Below are 20035 nucleotides of genomic sequence, written 5' to 3'. Positions count from 1 at the left end.
GAGGAAGAAGGGCCCCGATGGCAGGGTTGAGACCTACAAAGCTCGTCTGGTGGCGAAAGGATACACTCAGAAAGAGGGCATCGATTAGGAGGAAACTTTTTCGCCCATGGCCATGCTTAAATCCATTAGGATCCTGCTAGCTGTAGCAGCTTACTATGACTATGAGATTTGGCAGATGGATGTCAAAACTGCGTTCCTGAATGTAGATCTTACTGAAGATATCTATATGCAGCAACCGCAAGGTTTTGTAGCTGCGGTTCAGGAACACATGGTTTGTAAGTTGAATAGATCCATATATGGACTCAAGCAAGCTTCTAGAAGTTGGAACATCTGATTTGACTCTACGGTCAAAAAGTTTGATTTTGAGCAAAATCCGAATGAACCCTGTGTTTACAGAAAGACCAGTGGTGACAAGGTTACGTTTTTTGTTCTGTATGTAGATGACATTCTGCTCATTGGGAATTGGAATGTTAACTACGATAAAAGTATGGCTATCACAGCAATTCTCCATGAAAGACCTTAGAGAAGCCTCCTATATACTGGGTCTTCGACTCTATAGAGATAGATCGAAGCGGATAATAGGATTATCCCAATCTGCTTATATTGACAAAATGGTCAAGAGATACAGCATTGAAAACTCCAAGAAAGGAAATGTTCCTTTCAGGCATGGAGTCAATCTCTCCAAGAAGATGTCTCCAAAGACCTCTAAGGAGATTGAGAGCATGAAAGGCGTTCCCTATGCCTCAGCCATAGGGAGCATCATGTATGCCATGCTGTGCACTCGTCCTAACATCGCCCAGGCAGTGAGTGTAGTAAGCAGATTCCAGGCCAACCCAGGGCAGGAGCAGTGGACTGTTGTGAAATGCATAATTAAGTACCTTCGAAGGACAAAAGAGTTTTGTCTGGTATTCGATGGTAGTTCACTACAGATCCAAGGGTATACAGATGCAGATTTCCAGTCGGATCCAGATGATAGAAAGTCTACATCTGGATATGTTGTCACGATAGGATCGTGTGTTGTTTGCTAGAAAAGCAGCAAATAGGGGTCCACAGCAGACTCCACAACCGAGGCCGAATACATTGCTGCAAGTGAAGCTGCCAAGGAAGCCGTGTGGATGAAGAAGTTCATTCACGAATTGGGAGTAGTTCTGTCCAGCACATCACCCATCACAATGTTGTGTGACAACAATGTTGCGATTGCTCAAGCTAAGGAGCCACAAGCCCACTCGAAGTCGAAGCACATCGAGAGGAAGTACCACATACTCCGGGAGATTGTTGGTAGAGGGGATATCTTGATTCAGAAGGTAGCATCAGCAGAGAATGTAGCAGACCCATTGACTAAGCCATTGACACAGAAAGTGTTTGAGAAACACGTTGAAAGTATGAGACTCCGGCTTACACCAGATTGGACCTAAGGGCAAGTGGGAGCTGTTAGACAATTGTATGCCCTTAGCTTCAATCAGAATTATGTACATTATGAATTTATTATAATTGAATAAAGTACTCTTTTGATACATGTTCCTGTGGTGTGTTTCTGTGTAATACCCTTAAACTGGACACTTAATGAAACTTGTGTTAGTTTAGAATGTTCACAGCCATTGGGTAAGTCTTGGGAGATTTGAACCGGACCAGATTTCCAGTATTGCCCTAGACCTTGGAGATAGATGGGTAAAATTGGAAAGTTACACCTAACCCCTAGACTCGATTATGATACTACACTAGGTGTCGGATTGGGTTGTCTTTGATGAGCCATTCAGTGAGATCCTTAGTGGGGGTCAAAACCTGGGTATGTTGGGACAGTCCGAGAATTCATCTGAGTGGGTGATCATAGTGGCAGGATCAGCCCCTTTGTCGGACAAAGGTAATGATCGGGGATGCACTCTCTCTGATGGAAACCAAGACTGCCGGCAGCCGATTTCAATTGTTGAGATTTTGTTTTGCAAAATATATTTATATAAAGATATATATATATATATATATATATATATATATATATATATATATGTTATGGTTTCGAAATGATTTGCAAAACGTTTTAATTCCCGGGATCCATGTAAGCGGAGAGTGCAACATTGTTCTTTGCAGTCGAGGGAGAGGTCCTCCCTTGTCGGGCAGTGTTTGATCATTATGGGCTGAGAGGATAAGTGTAAGACCATTGAGGATAATACCTGATGGGCTAATCTTGCATCTGCCCACAGTCCCTGGGTGTTACAAGGTGGCTTGGCCCAGGGACCACTTAGGGTAAGTGTTGGGCCCATAGAGCCCATAAGATGGGTTTCAGGGGGTGCACTGTCCATAACAGTGTATTCGGCCGGGCCTTGTAACAAAGGCTGGGCTGAACCCATGTGGCTGATGTGTAGATCAATGTTTGGGTCCCACGCCATACAAGGAAGCCTAACTGGGCAGCAGTTTGGAAGGCTAAGTGAGTACATAACCTTAAATGGGCCTTAAGCCCATTTCGAACTGGGCTGATTTGATCAGTCAATTAAAGGGGGCGAATTCTGAGATGGATCAGCTGATAGGATTGAGACTAGACCCTATCCACTTAGAGAGTCCAAGATCTAAATGAGATTTAGATCTAGAAGCCTCCTAATTAGATTAGGAGATGACTGATCTGATCTGTAGATAAGATAAGGGTTATCCTTTATCACTTAAAGGGACTTCTAATCCAAATATGATTTGGATTAGCAACTCCTAATGGGATTAGGAGCTGATCCCTTTAAGATTATGAAAGAAGAAAGGGGCGGCAACTGTTAGTGATTGATGTTCAATTATCTTCAGAGCTGAAAATCACAAGAAGAGAGATTTCTACACCCTGCGAATTCTCTCTTGCCGCCTCCTTCCTACCGCCGCCATCACATTCAGTTCGATCTCCAGTTCTTGGGAGAAATCAAGATTTGATCTTGATTCCAATCTTTTGGGAAAAGATTGGTTGGAGCTGTACTCAGAAGCCATTCAGTTGATTCTTGCGAAGGGTCAAGTTCTTTTGGAAGAACATTGCTGATTCTGCTTCATCCTGCACTGCGCCATCTTCAGTGGGAGTAGATTTTGGATGCTTCCTTCGGCATGAACACCTCCATTGGGAGATATTGTTTCTCCGAATCAGGTACATCCTCCCTCCTACTCCTTTTGGTTCAGATCTGGTTTGGTTCTTAATTCAAGATTGATCTTTGAAAAACATGTTTTTCTAAATATAGGGAATTCGATCCCTGCAAAGATGGGAGAAATTTTTGAAATTCGCCCAATTCATTCCGCAAGACTTGGGCGTCCATGTGATGGATATCTCATCCCTTCAGGTCTCACCCTGGCAGCTGAGACAGGCCACCCCAACCGACTTGGTGGCACCACAGTGTCAACCTTATCAGGATAGGTCTCCCAGACCGACCCACTGGCTGTGAACATTCGAAACTAACATGAGTCTCATTAAGTGTCCAGTTTAAGGGTATTACACAGAAACATACCAAGGGAACATGAATCAAATATGCACTTTTATTCATTTACAATAAACTCATAAAGTACATCATACTGATTGAAGCTAAGGGCATACAAAACTGTCTAACAGAAACTACCCCAATTTCAAATCCAAACCAAAGCTTAGGAAACCTCTACCCCTTCAATTACTCTTTAGATAATACTTGAAGACTTGAAGATGAAACCAACCTTAAAATTGCAAGCATTTTTTTGTGTTCTAAGCATCAAAACTAGGCTATACAAAAACAAACAGAGACTAGAATATCATCAACACACTTCTTGAAACACCATTATCATTGTTTAACAAGAAAACTACCCAATTCGGAAAAGATAACCTAATCCAAAACATCTTGTAGAGAACTCATATAGTTAAGTCAGCCAATGAAGTCAAACTTTAGCATTGAACTAGAACCTTACCCCTTGATGATTCACAGCTAAATGGCATCTAAATAAACAAATGGTAGCTCTTGGTGGACTTGGAGTGAAATGATTACATGAACAAAACTTAGCTCTTGTATATAAATTAGGTTAGCGCTTGCTAACAGTTTAGTCATTTTTTATTTATTTTTTATTTTTTAATTTTTTGTCAAAACGAACTATTCGTTCAGTTCGAATGATCGGATCGTTCAACCCAAGAACCAAACCCTTAACCGACTCGTTGTCCGATTCACTTTTAAAAACCTTGATTTCATAACCTTCATGGGAGAAGTTTAGCTTGGCTCTAATTTAGAATGGAGGTTCCCAAGTCCAAACTACTTTCACAGACACAATTGCATCAAGTGTGAAGAGGATTTTGAAGCTTTTCAATTAGGAAAAAATTCTCTTTTTCCTAATAACTTGCGCTCTATTGTGTAATTTTATTTTCAATAAATGATATTGTTTTTAGTAGCCAAAAAAAAAGCATTTCTAGCCTATTGTCATATCATAGCCCAGACCTGAGCCAAATATCTAACACAAACCTCTTACACTTGGCCAAGAATTAAAATACTACCATTGGGCTTTAGATGACATTAGGCAAAGACCAAACAACATGCAGGTGTGGGACCAATTACGGATGAAGGTCCAAATTGACTGAAGGGGAATGCAAACATGCCTTGTTCTTGTGATTTAAATCAACAACTCACAGGAAAAACATAGATAAAAGCACAAGATGATTATGAGATCAGCTTGAAATCCTGATTTAGATCATAAAGTTTTAAGTCCCAAAGTCCAATGTCTAAACTTAAAATCTAAGTGCAAGCTGAAATAGTTTATTCATAGCAAAAGAAATACAATCTGAAATATCATGAAATTCAGACTATGCAACAAGGGTTAAATGCATCTTTTTAACTCATTCAACTATCATAGAGTTTCTCTTCCCTCTCTTTCCCTTTCTTTTTTTTTTTTTCTCTTTTTCTTTTCTCTCTACCTCTTACGAAAAGCACTGAAGAGCATACTTAGAGATGATCTATGGCCTAAAATAACTTACAAGAACAAACTAAAATACAAAATGCAAAAGCATGGGGCTAAAGGAAAGGAAGTAAAACCCAAATGTCATAATTCATTACTTGGGAAAGCCCATGGGAAACGCATCATGAAGCTGTAGTGACCATCCAATGTCAACCATGCTTCAAAACTCATAGATCAATGCCCAAAATAGATCAATAAAAAGCATGATTATATGTTGTTTGGATCAATACAACCCAAAGAAAAGAGGGATGCAATATCCAAATCATCAACTCTCACCCGCATTCTAAATTCTAGCTTTGTACATAGATTCCAAAGTAGGTCAAGTTGGTTCCTACATCATCTAAAAACCATAACATAATGTATTTCCAAAAATAACTTCAAGAATTTTCTTTTCATTCCTTCAATGAAAGAAAAAGAAATCTCAATAAAAAGCATGTTCTACACCCCCTTTGTCATATAACAATACAACTGAATGTTCAAATACTTCAACCAGAAAAAGCAAGATAACAAGAACTTCAACAAATAATCTAATAGGCTACAATTAATCTATGGCCCACCCTATAAAGCCAATTTTATTTTGAAAGCACTAGATGAATCATAGTCAAAATTGGAGTAACCAAACCCGGTAGTCCAAATCAAAGAACTTAAAACCAACTTTATTTTGATTACTATTTCTTTCTCTCTTTTTCTTTTTTGAAGCTAAGCATCCCAATGAAAACAAAACAAATATTATGTACAAAATATAACCAAATCTAAGCACAAAAATATAGAACTTGAAATCACTTTCTTTCCCTTTTTGTTTTTTTCTTCTTCTTGTTTTAGTTATTCTATAAAATCAAACAAACTATTATTTGTAAACCACCCAAAAATTAAAAATTATAATATATGTCTATATTTATACTACTACTAAAAGTGTGAATGAGGTTTAGATATTAAATTTTTTTAATTAAAAAATACCCTTAGCCTTTGAACTTGGTCTCCCTATATTTATGAGGGCAAAAAACATAATTTGAAGTACTACTTTTATTAAATTCATTATATTTCTCGTTATTAGGTCCTATATTTAAGGTTTGTTGAGATTTTCTACCAACAAAACACGTTCCAACCCTCTACAAACTTGATCTAACACCACACATCTCACCAGGAGACTAGGACCCACCATGTATGAGATGTGTGGTGTAAGATCACATTGGTAGAGGGTTGGAACATGTTTTTGTTGGCAAGTGATCTAGACTCATTTAATTTAAAGTATTAAGTCTCATTTCCTTTCATTAAATCTTATATTTAAGACACATTAAATAAATGAGCTTTGTGGACTTTTCTTGACTAAAACACCCCTACTTATAAATTTAATCCCTCTTTAATTATGTAGGCAAAAATGTAATTTAAAATACTATTACTTTTCACTCATTGAATTTTCTCTCATTAAAATATTAAATCTCATTCTCTCTCCTTAGATAATTTATTTGAAGTATTTTTATTTCTCACCAAAAAAGAAAATCTACAAAGTAGATCTATAACTAATATTTCTAATAATGTAAAACATATGTTCAAAACCAACATGAAAAATTAAATAAATCACCCTTTTGTCTGAATGGCAAGTAAATAGTTCAATCATCAACGTCAAATAAGTCAACCAATGTTGTAATAGTTAAATAATAAAAAATTAAAAATAAATATAAATATAAATATTACAAAATTATAAAAAAATGTGAAAAAATTAGGCAAATCTCTAATATTATTTATTTATCATATCAAACAACATTAAGCATGCTAAACCAAAAGTATTTTTATCCGATGGAAATGATGAAATACAAGATTTAAAACTAACCCAAAGATGAAACCATTTTCCTATTCAAGTGGTGGGTCAATGATTCAACCATTTAGGTCAAATGGATCAACCCATCATATCATAAATAATTAATAAAAATTAAAAAAGATGGAGACACGAAAATTATTAACAGAAATTTTGTAAGAGTGCATCTGAAATATTATGTATTCATCATATTAAACAAAAATAAGTGTGATAGATAAGAGTTATTTTTAATATTAATGATAGAAATATAATTAAAAACTAAAGTAACTTAAAAAGAAAACTATTTTTGCATCTAATTAGTGGTCAATGGTCCATAGGGAGGCAAATTAATTGGGCTTAACTTGAGCTCGCATCAACCTAGCTCATAATTTTAGATAGGCTAGCTTCAATTTTTTATCCTCAACTTGGGCCAAGGGCTAGGTTCAAAAGTTTGGACTTTTTTATTTTTTGGGTTGGGTCCAAACCTATACCTTAAGTAGCTAATACATACAATCATAGATACATATATAGAACATATTTGCATACATGTATGTATATATAATTATAACATATACTTTATGACAAATTTTGTTATGGGGCTAATTAATAAACCAAAGTCCAAGACTAACACAAGTGCATCAAATTTAAATACAGGTTGGAGGTTAGGCCCAAGTTGAACATATTTAGACTTGACTTTGGTTTGAAGCCTTAGTCAATGCATAGGGTCGGGCTTGGATTAAGCTTAATGTTAGCCTAACCTACTTAACTTACACCATAATGTTCCAATAGTTTGGGTAAGTGAGTTAACAAATGATATCATAATTAAATATATAAAATTTATACAAAAAATTTGAGATATCTAAGATGTTATAAACTTATCATATCAAATAATAATTATTTTTAGAATTAATTATACAAATGAAATAAAAAATTTAAAGTTGCCCAAAAAAGATATGGCTTTTTTTTTTCAAGTCAAATAGACTAGCACATGGTGTCATAATTATATGATAAAAACTCAAAAATAAAAGTAAAAATATAGAAAACACAAAAAATTGTTATAAAAATTGTGCACATCTATAATATCATATTAAACAAAAATAAATATAATAAATAAGAAGTATTTTTATTGACAATTAAAATGAAATGTAAAATCTAAATACCCTACTACACCATGATTTTATTACTTATCCTTTTAAAATGGTTCTAATAGGGACATTGAAATTATTAATGTTATCTAAAATTACCAGGTGCATTGCACTTGCATATTTACTAGTACTAGAAAATATTGAATCAACATCTAAGAAAATATTGAAATTATTACTTATCCTTTTAAAATGGTTCTAATAGGGACATTGAAATTATTAATGTTATCTAAAATTACCAGGTGCATTGCACTTGCATATTTACTAGTTTGGGTAAGTGAGTTAACAAATGATATCATAATTAAATATATAAAATTTATACAAAAAATTTGAGATATCTAAGATGTTATAAACTTATCATATCAAATAATAATTATTTTTAGAATTAATTATACAAATGAAATAAAAAATTTAAAGTTGCCCAAAAAAGATATGGCTTTTTTTTTCAAGTCAAATAGACCAGCACATGGTGTCATAATTATATGATAAAAACTCAAAAATAAAAGTAAAAATATAGAAAACACAAAAAATTGTTATAAAAATTGTGCACATCTATAATATCATATAATTTATCATATTAAACAAAAATAAATATAATAAATAAGAAGTATTTTTATTGACAATTAAAATGAAATGTAAAATCTAAATACCCTACTACACCATGATTTTATTACTTATCCTTTTAAAATGGTTCTAATAGGGACATTGAAATTATTAATGTTATCTAAAATTACCAGGTGCATTGCACTTGCATATTTACTAGTACTAGAAAATATTGAATCAACATCTAAGAAAATATTGAAATTCTTACTTATCCTTTTAAAATGGTTCTAATAGGGACATTGAAATTATTAATGTTATCTAAAATTACCAGGTGCATTGCACTTGCATATTTACTAGTACTAGAAAATATTGAATCAACATCTAAGAAACACCAATGATTACCACACATGAAATCACTAGGGAAATTGGTATTCACACCATTCTCAGGTCTCCCCAATGGAGTCACCAATCTGTGAATTTTAGAATTTGACCATTCACTTTATGGCTGAGCAAATGAAGTTGCAACCCATCAAAATATACAAGGAGTGATGGGCCTTCTAGGTTTGAATTTGTAAAACATTTCAAATTAATGGTTAGTACCTACTCTTCGACTAGGACAAGGCCAATCTAGGTACAATGAGAGAGAGAAAGGGAAGGGATGAAACACCCTTTTCTCTAATTAGTGTGAAAGCTAATTCCCCTCCCTAACTTCTAAACAATGGGAATTAATTCCTAGATTTAACATTGAGAATCTACATTCTCTAGTAGCTTTTGGACGTAGGGACCTAAGCAAAAGGGTGAGAAGATACATCCCCACCCCTTTTCTATTAAGACCCCAACGTTTGGACTTAGCTGATTGGCTAGAGGAGTTGAGAGGTTGAAATAGTCACCCCCTTCAAATAGGAGAGAATATAAACACCCTCAAATTTCAAGAAATGGAACAAGAAACAAAGAAGTAGTAGTAGATGTTATTGAAAGGAAATAGTAGTTGAGAGCAATAGTTACATGCCTAACAATTAATCCAAGGAGAGTGAGGTTAGAAGTTTCCCTCTATGTAGTCTTCAATTAAGGAGACAATAATGTTCCAAGAATGATAATGCTTGACTTGGAACATTAAGCTAGGGCATGATAGGATTTGGTTTGAAGGGTATTTTAGTAAATTGGGATTCAAACGGCATTTTGGTAAATTGGGTTCATAAAGGGTATTTTTATAAATTAGGGAACTAAAAGGTGTTTTGGTAATTTAAGAATTGAAATGAAAGGTATTTTCGTAATTTTGGATCTGAAAGGTATTTTGGTAAATTGGGTTTAGAAAGGGCATTTTGGTAATTTGGGTTCAGAGGGGGTTCAACAGCAAACCTAGGGATTCATACTAGTCTGAGTGAATGTTCAAGTATGTATAGGGGATCCAAGGGAAAGTGGAGAGGGGGTTCAATGGAAAACCTGGGGATAGGGGTGTCCACGGTTTGGTTAACCAAACCATGGCCCCTTTTTGTAAACCGAACTTGTGGAATTGGTTTTTTCATTTTTCCAAACCGAAATTGAACCGGTACCACCAGTTAACTGGTTCGCGGTTTCGGTTTTTGATCAGTTCGGTTCTTCGGTTTTTTGGTTTTTTATATTTATAATATATATTATATAAATATATGTATAATATTATATTACAAATAATAAATGATATATAATATAATAAATATTTTATAAATATATAATATATTTGTAAATAGATCATTATAAATATAATATAAGTATATATTTATATATAATGAATATATATTTATATAAAATACATAGAAAATATGTGACATATATTAAAACTATATATAAAATATATATATAAATATATATACCGGTCAGTTTGGTTAACCGCTGGTTTTTTATAGGTTAACTGAAAACCGAACCGGTCCTTCGGTTTTTCAAAAATTCCGAACTGAAACCAAACCGACCAGTTCAGTTAACCGCATTTTGCGATTCGGTTTTCTCGGTTCGATTCGGTTTTTTGGTTTTTCGGTTTTTCATGGACACCCCTACCTAGGGATTCATACTAGTCTGAGGAAATATTCAAGTATATACAGGGGATCCGAGGGAAAGTTGAGCAAAAGTCAAGTGTTAAGATTATAGCTCACTAGGAAGCAACAAGATTCCTTGCAATCAAAAACTTTGTACACACTCTAAAAGCATGAGAATCCAATTGCACATTAAGAACCTCTCAATGAAATTTAACATACAAAAGAGAGTGTAGCGAAACTTCATTCCTCTATGGAAACAACAATAACAACTTCGACAATGTCTCCACTAGAGACACCAATAATAAAAACTCTGACACCCTCTCCACAAAGACATCCTTTGGCCTATGGGAAATAATCCTACCCTCAAGAAGAGAGGGAACTAAGGCATCCTCCCAATCAAGAATTGAGCTCTCATCTTCCACATGCCAAAGAAGACTCAAGGGTGGCAAGTGCAACAGCATATATGTTTTTCGCTTTGTTTTGATGCTTGTATGTTACTTCCAGGTCCCTAGTAAGGCTTTGTATCAAGGTCTTGTAGGAGAGTATGGATATTTCTTTGACGGTCGTCTCCCCCCCCCCCACATTTGGCCGTTCACTAACTAAGAATCTCCTATCACTCATACTTCCTAGCTCCTAAATCCCTTGCAACATTCAATCCCAATCCCAACACAAGTGCCTCATATTCTACGATGTTTGAAGAATAGGGGAACAAAAGTTTGAAGGAATAAGTAGTGGTGTTTTCAGATGAGGAAGTTAATGTCACATTTGCACTCATTGAGGAATTGGTGCAGCTTTCGTCGAACGCCAAATCCCATTTGATGTCTTCTACTGTTGCGATGAAGGACTGTTCTCCAGGTATCTCCTTAGAGATGTTGAATTCGTCATTTGTTGAAAAGGCTTCTAGGAGATTTGCTAAAGAGCTTGACACTTAATGGCTTTGGGTTGGGTATACTCAATAGTGTACTCACTCAATTGCATCATCCATTTCACTAATCTTCCTAAAAGCGGGGGATCTATCTATGAAGTACCGAACAAGATTATTTCTTGCTATAAGGAACATCTTCTACCCCAATATGTAATGTTTGAACTTCTAAACGGTGAAAACTAGCGCCAAGCACTATTGTTCCATGTGAGAGTTCTCCACTATCTTGAGTGTTTTGCTGGCATAATAGATTAGCACTCTTTTTTCTCGTCATTCTCTTGGGATAATAAGCATCCTATGGCCTCTGAATTAGATGTGATGTAAAGATTAAATTCTTGGCTGCTTGTGGGGGTGACATGGTGGGGGCCTTAGCTAGTGCTTGTTTTAAATGCTCAAAAGTTTATTGATGCTATTCTAACCATCTGAGCTCTACAACTTTCTTGATCAACTTGAGAAGGGGAGACTAGTTGGTGCTAACCCTGGGATGAATCTTTTGAGGTACGATACCTTCCCTAGAAAGGTTTGAAGCTACAATTCATTCTTGGGAGGGGGAAGGTCTAGGACTGCATTGACTTTACTACATTAGGGTGAATGCCAGATTGGTCAACTTTGTAGCCAAGGAACTTCCCTAACTGTATTCTGAACACATACTTCAAGGGGTTCAACCTTAGGTTGAACTCTCTACATACATTTGGTGAACACTTTCCTAAGGACCTCTATATGTCTTTCCTTCTTCCTCTTCTTTACTACTGTGCCATCTACATAACATTCAATCTTCTTGTGCATCATATTATGGAAAACACTTGTCATGTCTCTACGGTAGGTGGCCCTGGCGTTCTTTAGCCCAAATGGCACCATCTTGTAATAGAAGTTTCCTATGGGGTCCAAAATGTAGTATGAGGTGCATCAATAGGGTCCATATAGATTTGGTTGTAACCACTATAGGCATTTAGAAAAGAGAAGAATTCGTTCCCATCTGTGGCATCTATCAGTATCTCCATGTTTGACAAAGGGCGCTAACTTCTATCATGCAATGAGCACTAGAGGAGAAGATTCTTAGGGCTAACCTTGGTTGGCTGTTTTTCTTCTTGATCGGTTTAATGTTCACTAACCACCACTTGGGGTGTTTGATGGGCTTGATGAAGCACACCTTCATGAGCCTCTCTATTTCTTCCTTAATTTTCAATGCCACTTCTGTTTTGAAGACCCACTGAGGTTGTTTGACCGGTTCGTGCTTGGGGTCGATGTACAATGAATGTTTGACAAAAGCTAGATCTAATCTTGCCATCTGATCGTAAGACCAAGCGAAGACATCATGTTCAATTCCATGAGTGTGAGTGTGACTCCTAACAAAACATCTAATTTAAAGGTCAAAAGGGCAATGTACCTTTAAAAACCTGTTCAATTCCGTCTTCTCATTGCCTTGTAACTTAGCGGAAATGAACATGGGACGCTTGTCTCTTTGTTTTGTAGGTAGGTCGATTTCCTCTAGTGGTTCTTCCACCGCTTTGTTGGAGTCTTGTAGGTGTTTGGGTGGTGAGTGAATTTCATCATAGTATTCGATGACGCCATTGGGTCTCTCTTGTTAAATGTTCTTTTGTTATTACTTCCTTCTTTAGGGTGTTTTAAATTTATTATGCGATGGGCTATGTACCTTGTTTCTTGCTAAATGTGATTAGAGATTTATATGGGTCGTGCTTTCTTGACGCAATGAGAGCATTGAAATATCACCTTCATCAATTTGTTTGTTTTGGGAGTGCGATGAGAGTAGTGCAAGTTTAGCTCTGCTTTTCTGGACAGTAGTGTTGGATAGGGGTGGCCACGAGCCGAGTTCTTCACGAGCTCGACTTGTGAAAAGTTTGGCTTGACTCAGTTTCAACCGAGCTTCAAGCCGAGTAATTTATAGGCTCGATTAATAAATGAGCCAAGCTCGAGCCTAATAGAGCTCAACTTGTGAGGCGAGCTCGAATAATAATAATAATAATAATAATAAAATTGTAGAAAATAATATTTATATAATAAAAATATAGAAAATAATATATATATATATAATAAAAATATTATAATTCTTAATTTTTAAGATCAAATAGAAAATATTCTTATATATAATTTTTTATTTTTATAAAACATTTTTTCTCAATTCGAACTCGAGCATACGAATTGTTGACTTGAGCCGAGCTCAAGGTCAAGGTTCTAGCTTGAATCGAGCTCCTTGTACTACCTTGGCGAGCCAAGCTCGAGCCTCATACTATTCGGCTTGGCGGGGCTTGAATCCACCCCTAGTGTTGGATAAAAGAGTTCTCATTATGTATGTTAGACAATTGCAACTTTAACATCTCTTATATATGTGCATATACTAACATTAGCATTAACATTCCGTTCCTGACCCCAAATTTGAAATAAATCCCCATCCCCTATGCCAATCTATGTTGGGGATAAAAAGTTTATCCTCGGGGCCCGTTAGAGATGGGTTCCCTGTTGGGTCCCAAATCCCTGAAAATTTTTAATTAATAGTATTTTTGAAAAAATAAATATACATAAAATAAAAATAATTTAAAATATAAATAATATTTTAAATATATTTTAATATATAATATTTAAATATATATATATACACACACGAGGTCAGGGCGGGGCCAGGACTTCATTCCCCATCCCCCCATCCCCCATCCCCCATCCCCGAACCTGGACCCTGGTCCCCATCGCCGTTCCTGCCCTGCTAAAGTAATCTCCATCGCCAAATACATCAAACGACAAACGCTTGATTTCATTGTTTTAGCGCAGGCTAAAAGTGATTGGACGAGAGGGGTACCCCATCGTGGCCACTCGAAAAAAAAAAAAAAAAAAAAACAAACAAATCGGATGATTCTGCCTCTCTCCCAGCCACTAATTTGCGCGCCAATTGATCCCGATTAGAAGCTCTGCAAAATCTCAACCCACCCACGCCCCTAAAACTAAAATTCCTCCAAAAATCTCACTCTCCCTTCATTATCTGTTACATCTCTTCCTCATCTCTGCATGGGTGATGGATAGTGATAGAGTCGGCAAAAATGCAGCAGATTCATGGGTTCTCTCCCCCCCCTCAGGGAACTCTAACTCTCTTCTGCTGTGTTCCCTGTTCACTAACAAAACCACTTCACTTTCTGTACAGATGTTCTACTTCTCCTGCTTCTTCTACGTTCTCGCGACGTCTAGTCAAGAAGGATTCCTCTAACAGGTCCCAAATGCTTCATCTGAGACAGAATCCCAAAAGACTCACTTCACGGATATTGGAGCTTAGCCGCAGAAAGCAATTGCGTCAGGTTTGGAATAAAACCTCTGAACTCCTCTGTTTTTCTTTTAGTTTTTATTTATTTATTTTTTTTATATGTAAGATTTCGTTATTGTTTAGATCTTCGAGGAAGTCGAGCTTGCGAAAAGCCGGTATGGGAAGCTGAACACAATCGTGATGAACGCAGTCATGGAGGCATGTGTACACTGTGGAGATGTTGATTCAGCTCTTCAGCTGTTTGAAGAGATGTCTAAACCAGAGGGCTGTGGCGTTGATAATATCACTTACGGGATCTTGCTAAAGGTACTTCATAAACTCTCTTGCTGTAACTTTGTTTTCTTGGTTGTGTGGTAGAATTGGCTATGCAATGGAATGCCCTATGAATCCCTCTTAAAGGTGGAAACCTCAGGAGGTTCCATGGTGAGGCATCATGGTGGTTGAGGGCCTGAGGCAATTTGACCCGTTCCCATGGGGCCCGCCCTGCCCTGGCCGGGGCGGGGATGGTATTTGTCCACCCCGCCCCGACCCCGAACCCACCCCGGACTATATTATATAACAAAAACTGAGCCAAGTCATATTATGTACTTTGTTGTTAAAATCTGTGTCCATAGAAATCTAGCAACAAGCTACTTAACTACAAGATTGAAATTTAATAATAGTTGAAGGGATGCATTACATACATATCAATAAAAAGGGATGCATTACATCCAACAACACTCCAAAGAAGAGAAAAAAAAAGGAAAAAATTGATGCTTATACCATAAATAGAAATTCTGATAATTACTATAAATGGTAAGTCAACCAAAGAATGAGCAAGAGATTAGGAGGAAAGAGAACTCTTGCTGTCGGGGACTTGGGGTAAACAACAATGAGATAAACTACTTGAAAGGAATAGGTGAGAGGAGAAAAAAGATAAAGAAAATTCTTGGAAACAACCCAAATTTATTAAACAAAACTTTATATCAAATGAACTTTTTTTTTTTTTTCGTAAATTGCAATGGTTATATTTATAAACTCACAATATGAATTTGGATGCCCCTTTATGGACTCCAGTTTGGACTCAAAAACGGACTCAACCAGCTTCTATTTGCTTTGAAACAAAGACAAATCCATAAGGACACTTAAATAAGGACTCTAACTCTTAACTTACAACAACTCAAATAATAGTTTCATAAACAAACTTGATGTGAAGACACCAGATATTACAAAAAATAACAGACTGAGATGTCACTATAAATAGATAAGAATTATTATAAATAGTAAGTCCAATTACCATAAATAATAATTTCAATATAACAATAAATTTCTAGAGAACTTCAAACCCTATTATTTCTTTGCTTCAATATTTGGATCATTATTCCCTACTCAAAAAAACTTGCGCTCAAGTTTTTTTTTTTTTTTTTTTTGAAAGAGGTAAAGTAATATTTATTCAAAGCAACACATACAAGCTGTGATCAGGCCCAGAAAGGCAACTTGATAAACACAGCAATTACATACTCCATCAGGAGTTAGAGCGAAATACAACAGACAAATTCAAGTTTCTAAACTCCTCAGAAACTGACACCCAAGAGATTAACTTGCCCACAGCTTTCTGAATAAAGTCTTCTGGACTTTTAGCCTTATTACAGAAAAACCTACTGTTTCTCTCAGCCCAAATGGACCACAAGACAGCACTAGGAATAGTCCTCCACACGAACTTCCTTTTCTTGCTTAGACCTTTGATATTCCAGCAACAGAGGAGCTCTTTTACCGATCTTGGCATAGTCCAGCTGATGTTCATGGTTCTGAGAAAATAGTCCCACAACTGAGAAGAAAACGGGCAGTGAATGCACAGATGGTCTGTAGATTCAGGAATACTCCCACAAAGACCACAAGATAGATCCAATATTTGAATGCCCCGTTTCACAAGGTTAGCTCTAGAAAGACATTTATCCAAAGCCAATGAATTGACAGAGAAAACACCATCCGGATTCCACTTCCAGCACCACTTGTCTTCTGAGAGAATGTCAACCTTTTGATTCTTGAGAAGAGTCAACATATTCACTATCTCTTCAAGCTCCCAGTCAAAGAGATTCCTTCTAAAGAGAGGGATCCAAATAATAGAATCTCCAGTCAAGCTACAACACTCAGCTACAGATGCCTCTTGATTAGAGGCACACTGAAAAAGGAGAGGAAAAGACTCAGCAAGAGAACCATCCAAGCACCAAGGATCCTTCCAAAACTTAGTTCTATTACCATTTACAGCCTTAATTGAAATTCCATCCACTAAAATAGAATAGTTCTTCATTATCCCTTTCCACAGAGAATTTCCCCAACTTGGAGGAGGATCCCTAGATCTCCAGTTGCCCCAATTCACCCCATATTTACCAGCTATGAGGGATCTCCACCAAGCATCACTTTTAGCTGCAAACCTCTAGATCCACTTACAAAGGAGGGCAGAATTAAAGATTTTCAACTTCCATATGCCTAAACCACCTTCAGCCTTGGGGAGACAAACTTGGTCCCAATTGATAAGATGAATTCTTTGCTCCTCATCCCAACCCCTCCAAAAAAAATTCCTTTGAAGCTTTTCAAGCCTTCTTGCTACTTTATTAGGGATAGGGTGCTCTTTAACAAAGTAACCCTACCCCCAAAAGAAAGATATCTTGCCTTCCAAGAAGCTAATTTTCTCTCCATTCTTTCAATAACCGGGTCCCAAATTGAAGAAAGCAAACAACTCGCCCCCAGAGGCAGACCCAAATATTTTATTGGAAGGGATTCAGTCTGACAAGCCAGTACCTCTGCACATTCAACTAAGTTGGTTACTTGACCCACTGGAATGATTTGACTTTTATTCCAATTGACCTTAAGCCCAGAGATCACCTCAAACCAAGTTAAAATCTCAAGAACCAATTCCACCTGAGAAGGAGAAGCATCCACAAAACATAATGTATCATCTATAAATTGGAGAATATTAACCTTCTCCCCCTCCAGAGCAATTGCAAAACCTTCCCACTCACCTGATTTAGCAGCCTTCTTACAAAACAAAGTGAGAATCTCCATGACACAAATAAAGAGTAATGGAGACAGGGGGTCACCCTGTCTAAGTCCCTTGGAGCTATCAAAGAAACCTGCAGACTGCCCATTAATCAAAACTGAAAATTTGGGAGAGTGTAGAGAACACTGATGTGGGCCCCACAGCTACGGTCCCACTGTGTTCATAGGGTAGAAGGTGTTCTAGTCTTCCTAGGGTTAACTATTGGTCATTTAGTTGTTTCAGTTGTTATTTATTTCAGTCTTATTTTTGATATATTTGTTATGTAAAGACTAAGGGCCGATCTGTCCTTTCCATGTAATGAGAATAACCTATAAATATTAATTAAAATGGTGGCGGCAGAACATCAAGCTTCTGCTCCTCCTTTTCAACTCTTGTGTTCTACTGCTTCTCCTCCCTCTTCCTCCTCTTTTCTCTTTACCTTTCTTCTTATTTTCGAACCCGAAATCCATTAGGGTTCAAGACTGATAACAGTCCTGAACTTCTACTTGGTATCAGAGCTTGATGTTCTGCCGCTGCCATTTCAATTAATATTTATAGGTTATGCTCATTACATGGAAAGGACAGATCTGCCCTTAGTCTTTACATAACAAATAGAGCAAAAATAAGACTGAAATAAACAACAACTGAAACAACTAAATGACCAATAGGTAACCCTAGGAAGACTAGAACACCTTCTACCCTACGAACACAGTGGGACCGTAGCTGTGGGACCCACATCAGTGTTCTCTACACTCCCCCTCAAGTTGGGAATAAATGTTTATCATTCCCAACTTGGATAGATCCGTCTCTAGCTTCTTCCGTGGTACAGCTTTGGTGAGGATATCTGCCAGCTGCATGTTGGAGGTGATGTATGGGAGACACACTTCTTGTGATGAGACCCTCTCTCGTACAAAGTGTCGATCAACTTCAATATGTTTAGTTTTGTCATGCTGCACCGGGTTGTGTGCTATATTAATAGCTGCTTGATTATCACAATATAGCATCAGGGGCTTCTCATACTCAATACCCAACTCCTCAAGTAGTGATCTCAGCCAAAGAATTTCAGCCACTCCGTTAGCCATTGATCTGTACTCAGCTTCAGCACTAGATCGGGAGACAATACTCTGTTTCTTACTCCTCCAAGAGACCAGGTTACCTCCCACAAGAGCACAATATCCAGAGGTAGACCTTCTGTCATCAACACTCCCAGCCCAATCGGCATCCGTATAGACTTCCACCTTCATGTGGTCATTGTTCTTGAACAATATACCTCTACCCGGGCATCTCTTCAAGTATGCTAGTATTCTTTCTGCTGCTAGAAGGTGCGTGGTTCTAAGAGAATGCATGTATTGACTGACAACACTAACTGCATAACTGATATCTGGCTGAGTGAGGCATAGATATAGGAGCTTTCCCACTAACTGCTGGAACATAACTTTGTCTTCAAGTAGCTCTCCACTCTTTGCACTAATCCTGTGGTTTTGTTCAATGGGTGTATCTGCAGGTTTGACACCCAGCTTTCCAGTTTTAGCTAACAGATCTAGAACATATTTCCTTTGAGAGACAAAGATCCCCTGTTTAGATCTAGCAACCTCAATACCCAAAAAATACCGTAGTTACCCAGATCTTTCACCTCAAACTCTTGATGAAGGAGCTGTTTGAGGGACTCAATCTCATGGCTGTCATTTCCTGTCACCACAATATCATCAACATATACTGCAAGTAGTGTCAGTGAGGACTCCACCCTCTTGATGAACATCGTATGATCTGACTGGGCCTGTACATAACCGAACTTCCCAAGGGCTAGTCTGAATCTATCGAACCAAGCTCTAAGTGACTGCTTCAAACCATACAATGCCTTATTGAGCTGACAGACCTTCTTACCTGCCTCTGTATCATAGAATCCAGGAGGCAACTGCATGTAAACCTCTTCCTGCAAGTCCCCATTCAGGAAGGCACTTTTAACATCCATTTGGTACAAAGGCCAAGTGTAGTTTGCTGCAAGAGATAATAGAAACCCGAATGGTGGTCACCTTGGCTACCGGGGCAAATGTCTCCAAGTAATTTATACCATAAGTCTGAGTGAACCCTTTTGCAACTAGCTGAGCTTTGTACCTCTCAATGGAACCATCCGCATTGTGCTTCACAGTAAATACCCATCTGCATCCAATTGGTTTCTTTCCTTTGGGCAAATCAACTAGCTCCCAGGTATTATTTTTCAACAGGGCATCCATTTCAACTTGCATTGCACCTCTCCACTCCGGGACTGATAGGGCTTCTTGCACTGTTCTTGGAATAGGAACATTAGCAACGGAAGTGAGATAGGACCGGTAGGAGGGAGATAGGCGACCATAGGACAAAAACTGGGAGATGTAGTGGGCTGTAGATGTGGTGCAATGCCGTTTTCCTTTACGGAT

The 20035-nt window shown here is 37.3% G+C and overlaps 1 protein-coding gene across 1 annotated transcript in view; it reads left to right on the top strand.

The window, feature by feature from the left end:
* The first annotated feature begins 14002 nt into the window (after nucleotides 1–14002).
* The window catches only part of LOC104603181 (pentatricopeptide (PPR) repeat-containing protein / CBS domain-containing protein), a 110610-nt gene continuing 104577 nt past the window's right edge, over nucleotides 14003–20035 (top strand). The window contains exons 1-2 of the mRNA XM_010267152.3: nucleotides 14003–14633; nucleotides 14723–14905. Coding sequence (XP_010265454.1) covers nucleotides 14382–14633; nucleotides 14723–14905 — 435 coding nt within the window. The 5' untranslated portion in view covers nucleotides 14003–14381. The remainder of the gene's footprint in view (nucleotides 14634–14722; nucleotides 14906–20035) is intronic.

Source organism: Nelumbo nucifera, chromosome 8 (genome assembly GCF_055504915.1).
Source record: "Nelumbo nucifera cultivar China Antique chromosome 8, China Antique-T2T, whole genome shotgun sequence".
Classification (NCBI taxonomy): domain Eukaryota; kingdom Viridiplantae; phylum Streptophyta; class Magnoliopsida; order Proteales; family Nelumbonaceae; genus Nelumbo; species Nelumbo nucifera.
The sequence above is the reverse complement of the archived record's forward strand: the minus strand, read 5'-3'. Positions and strand labels throughout refer to the sequence as shown.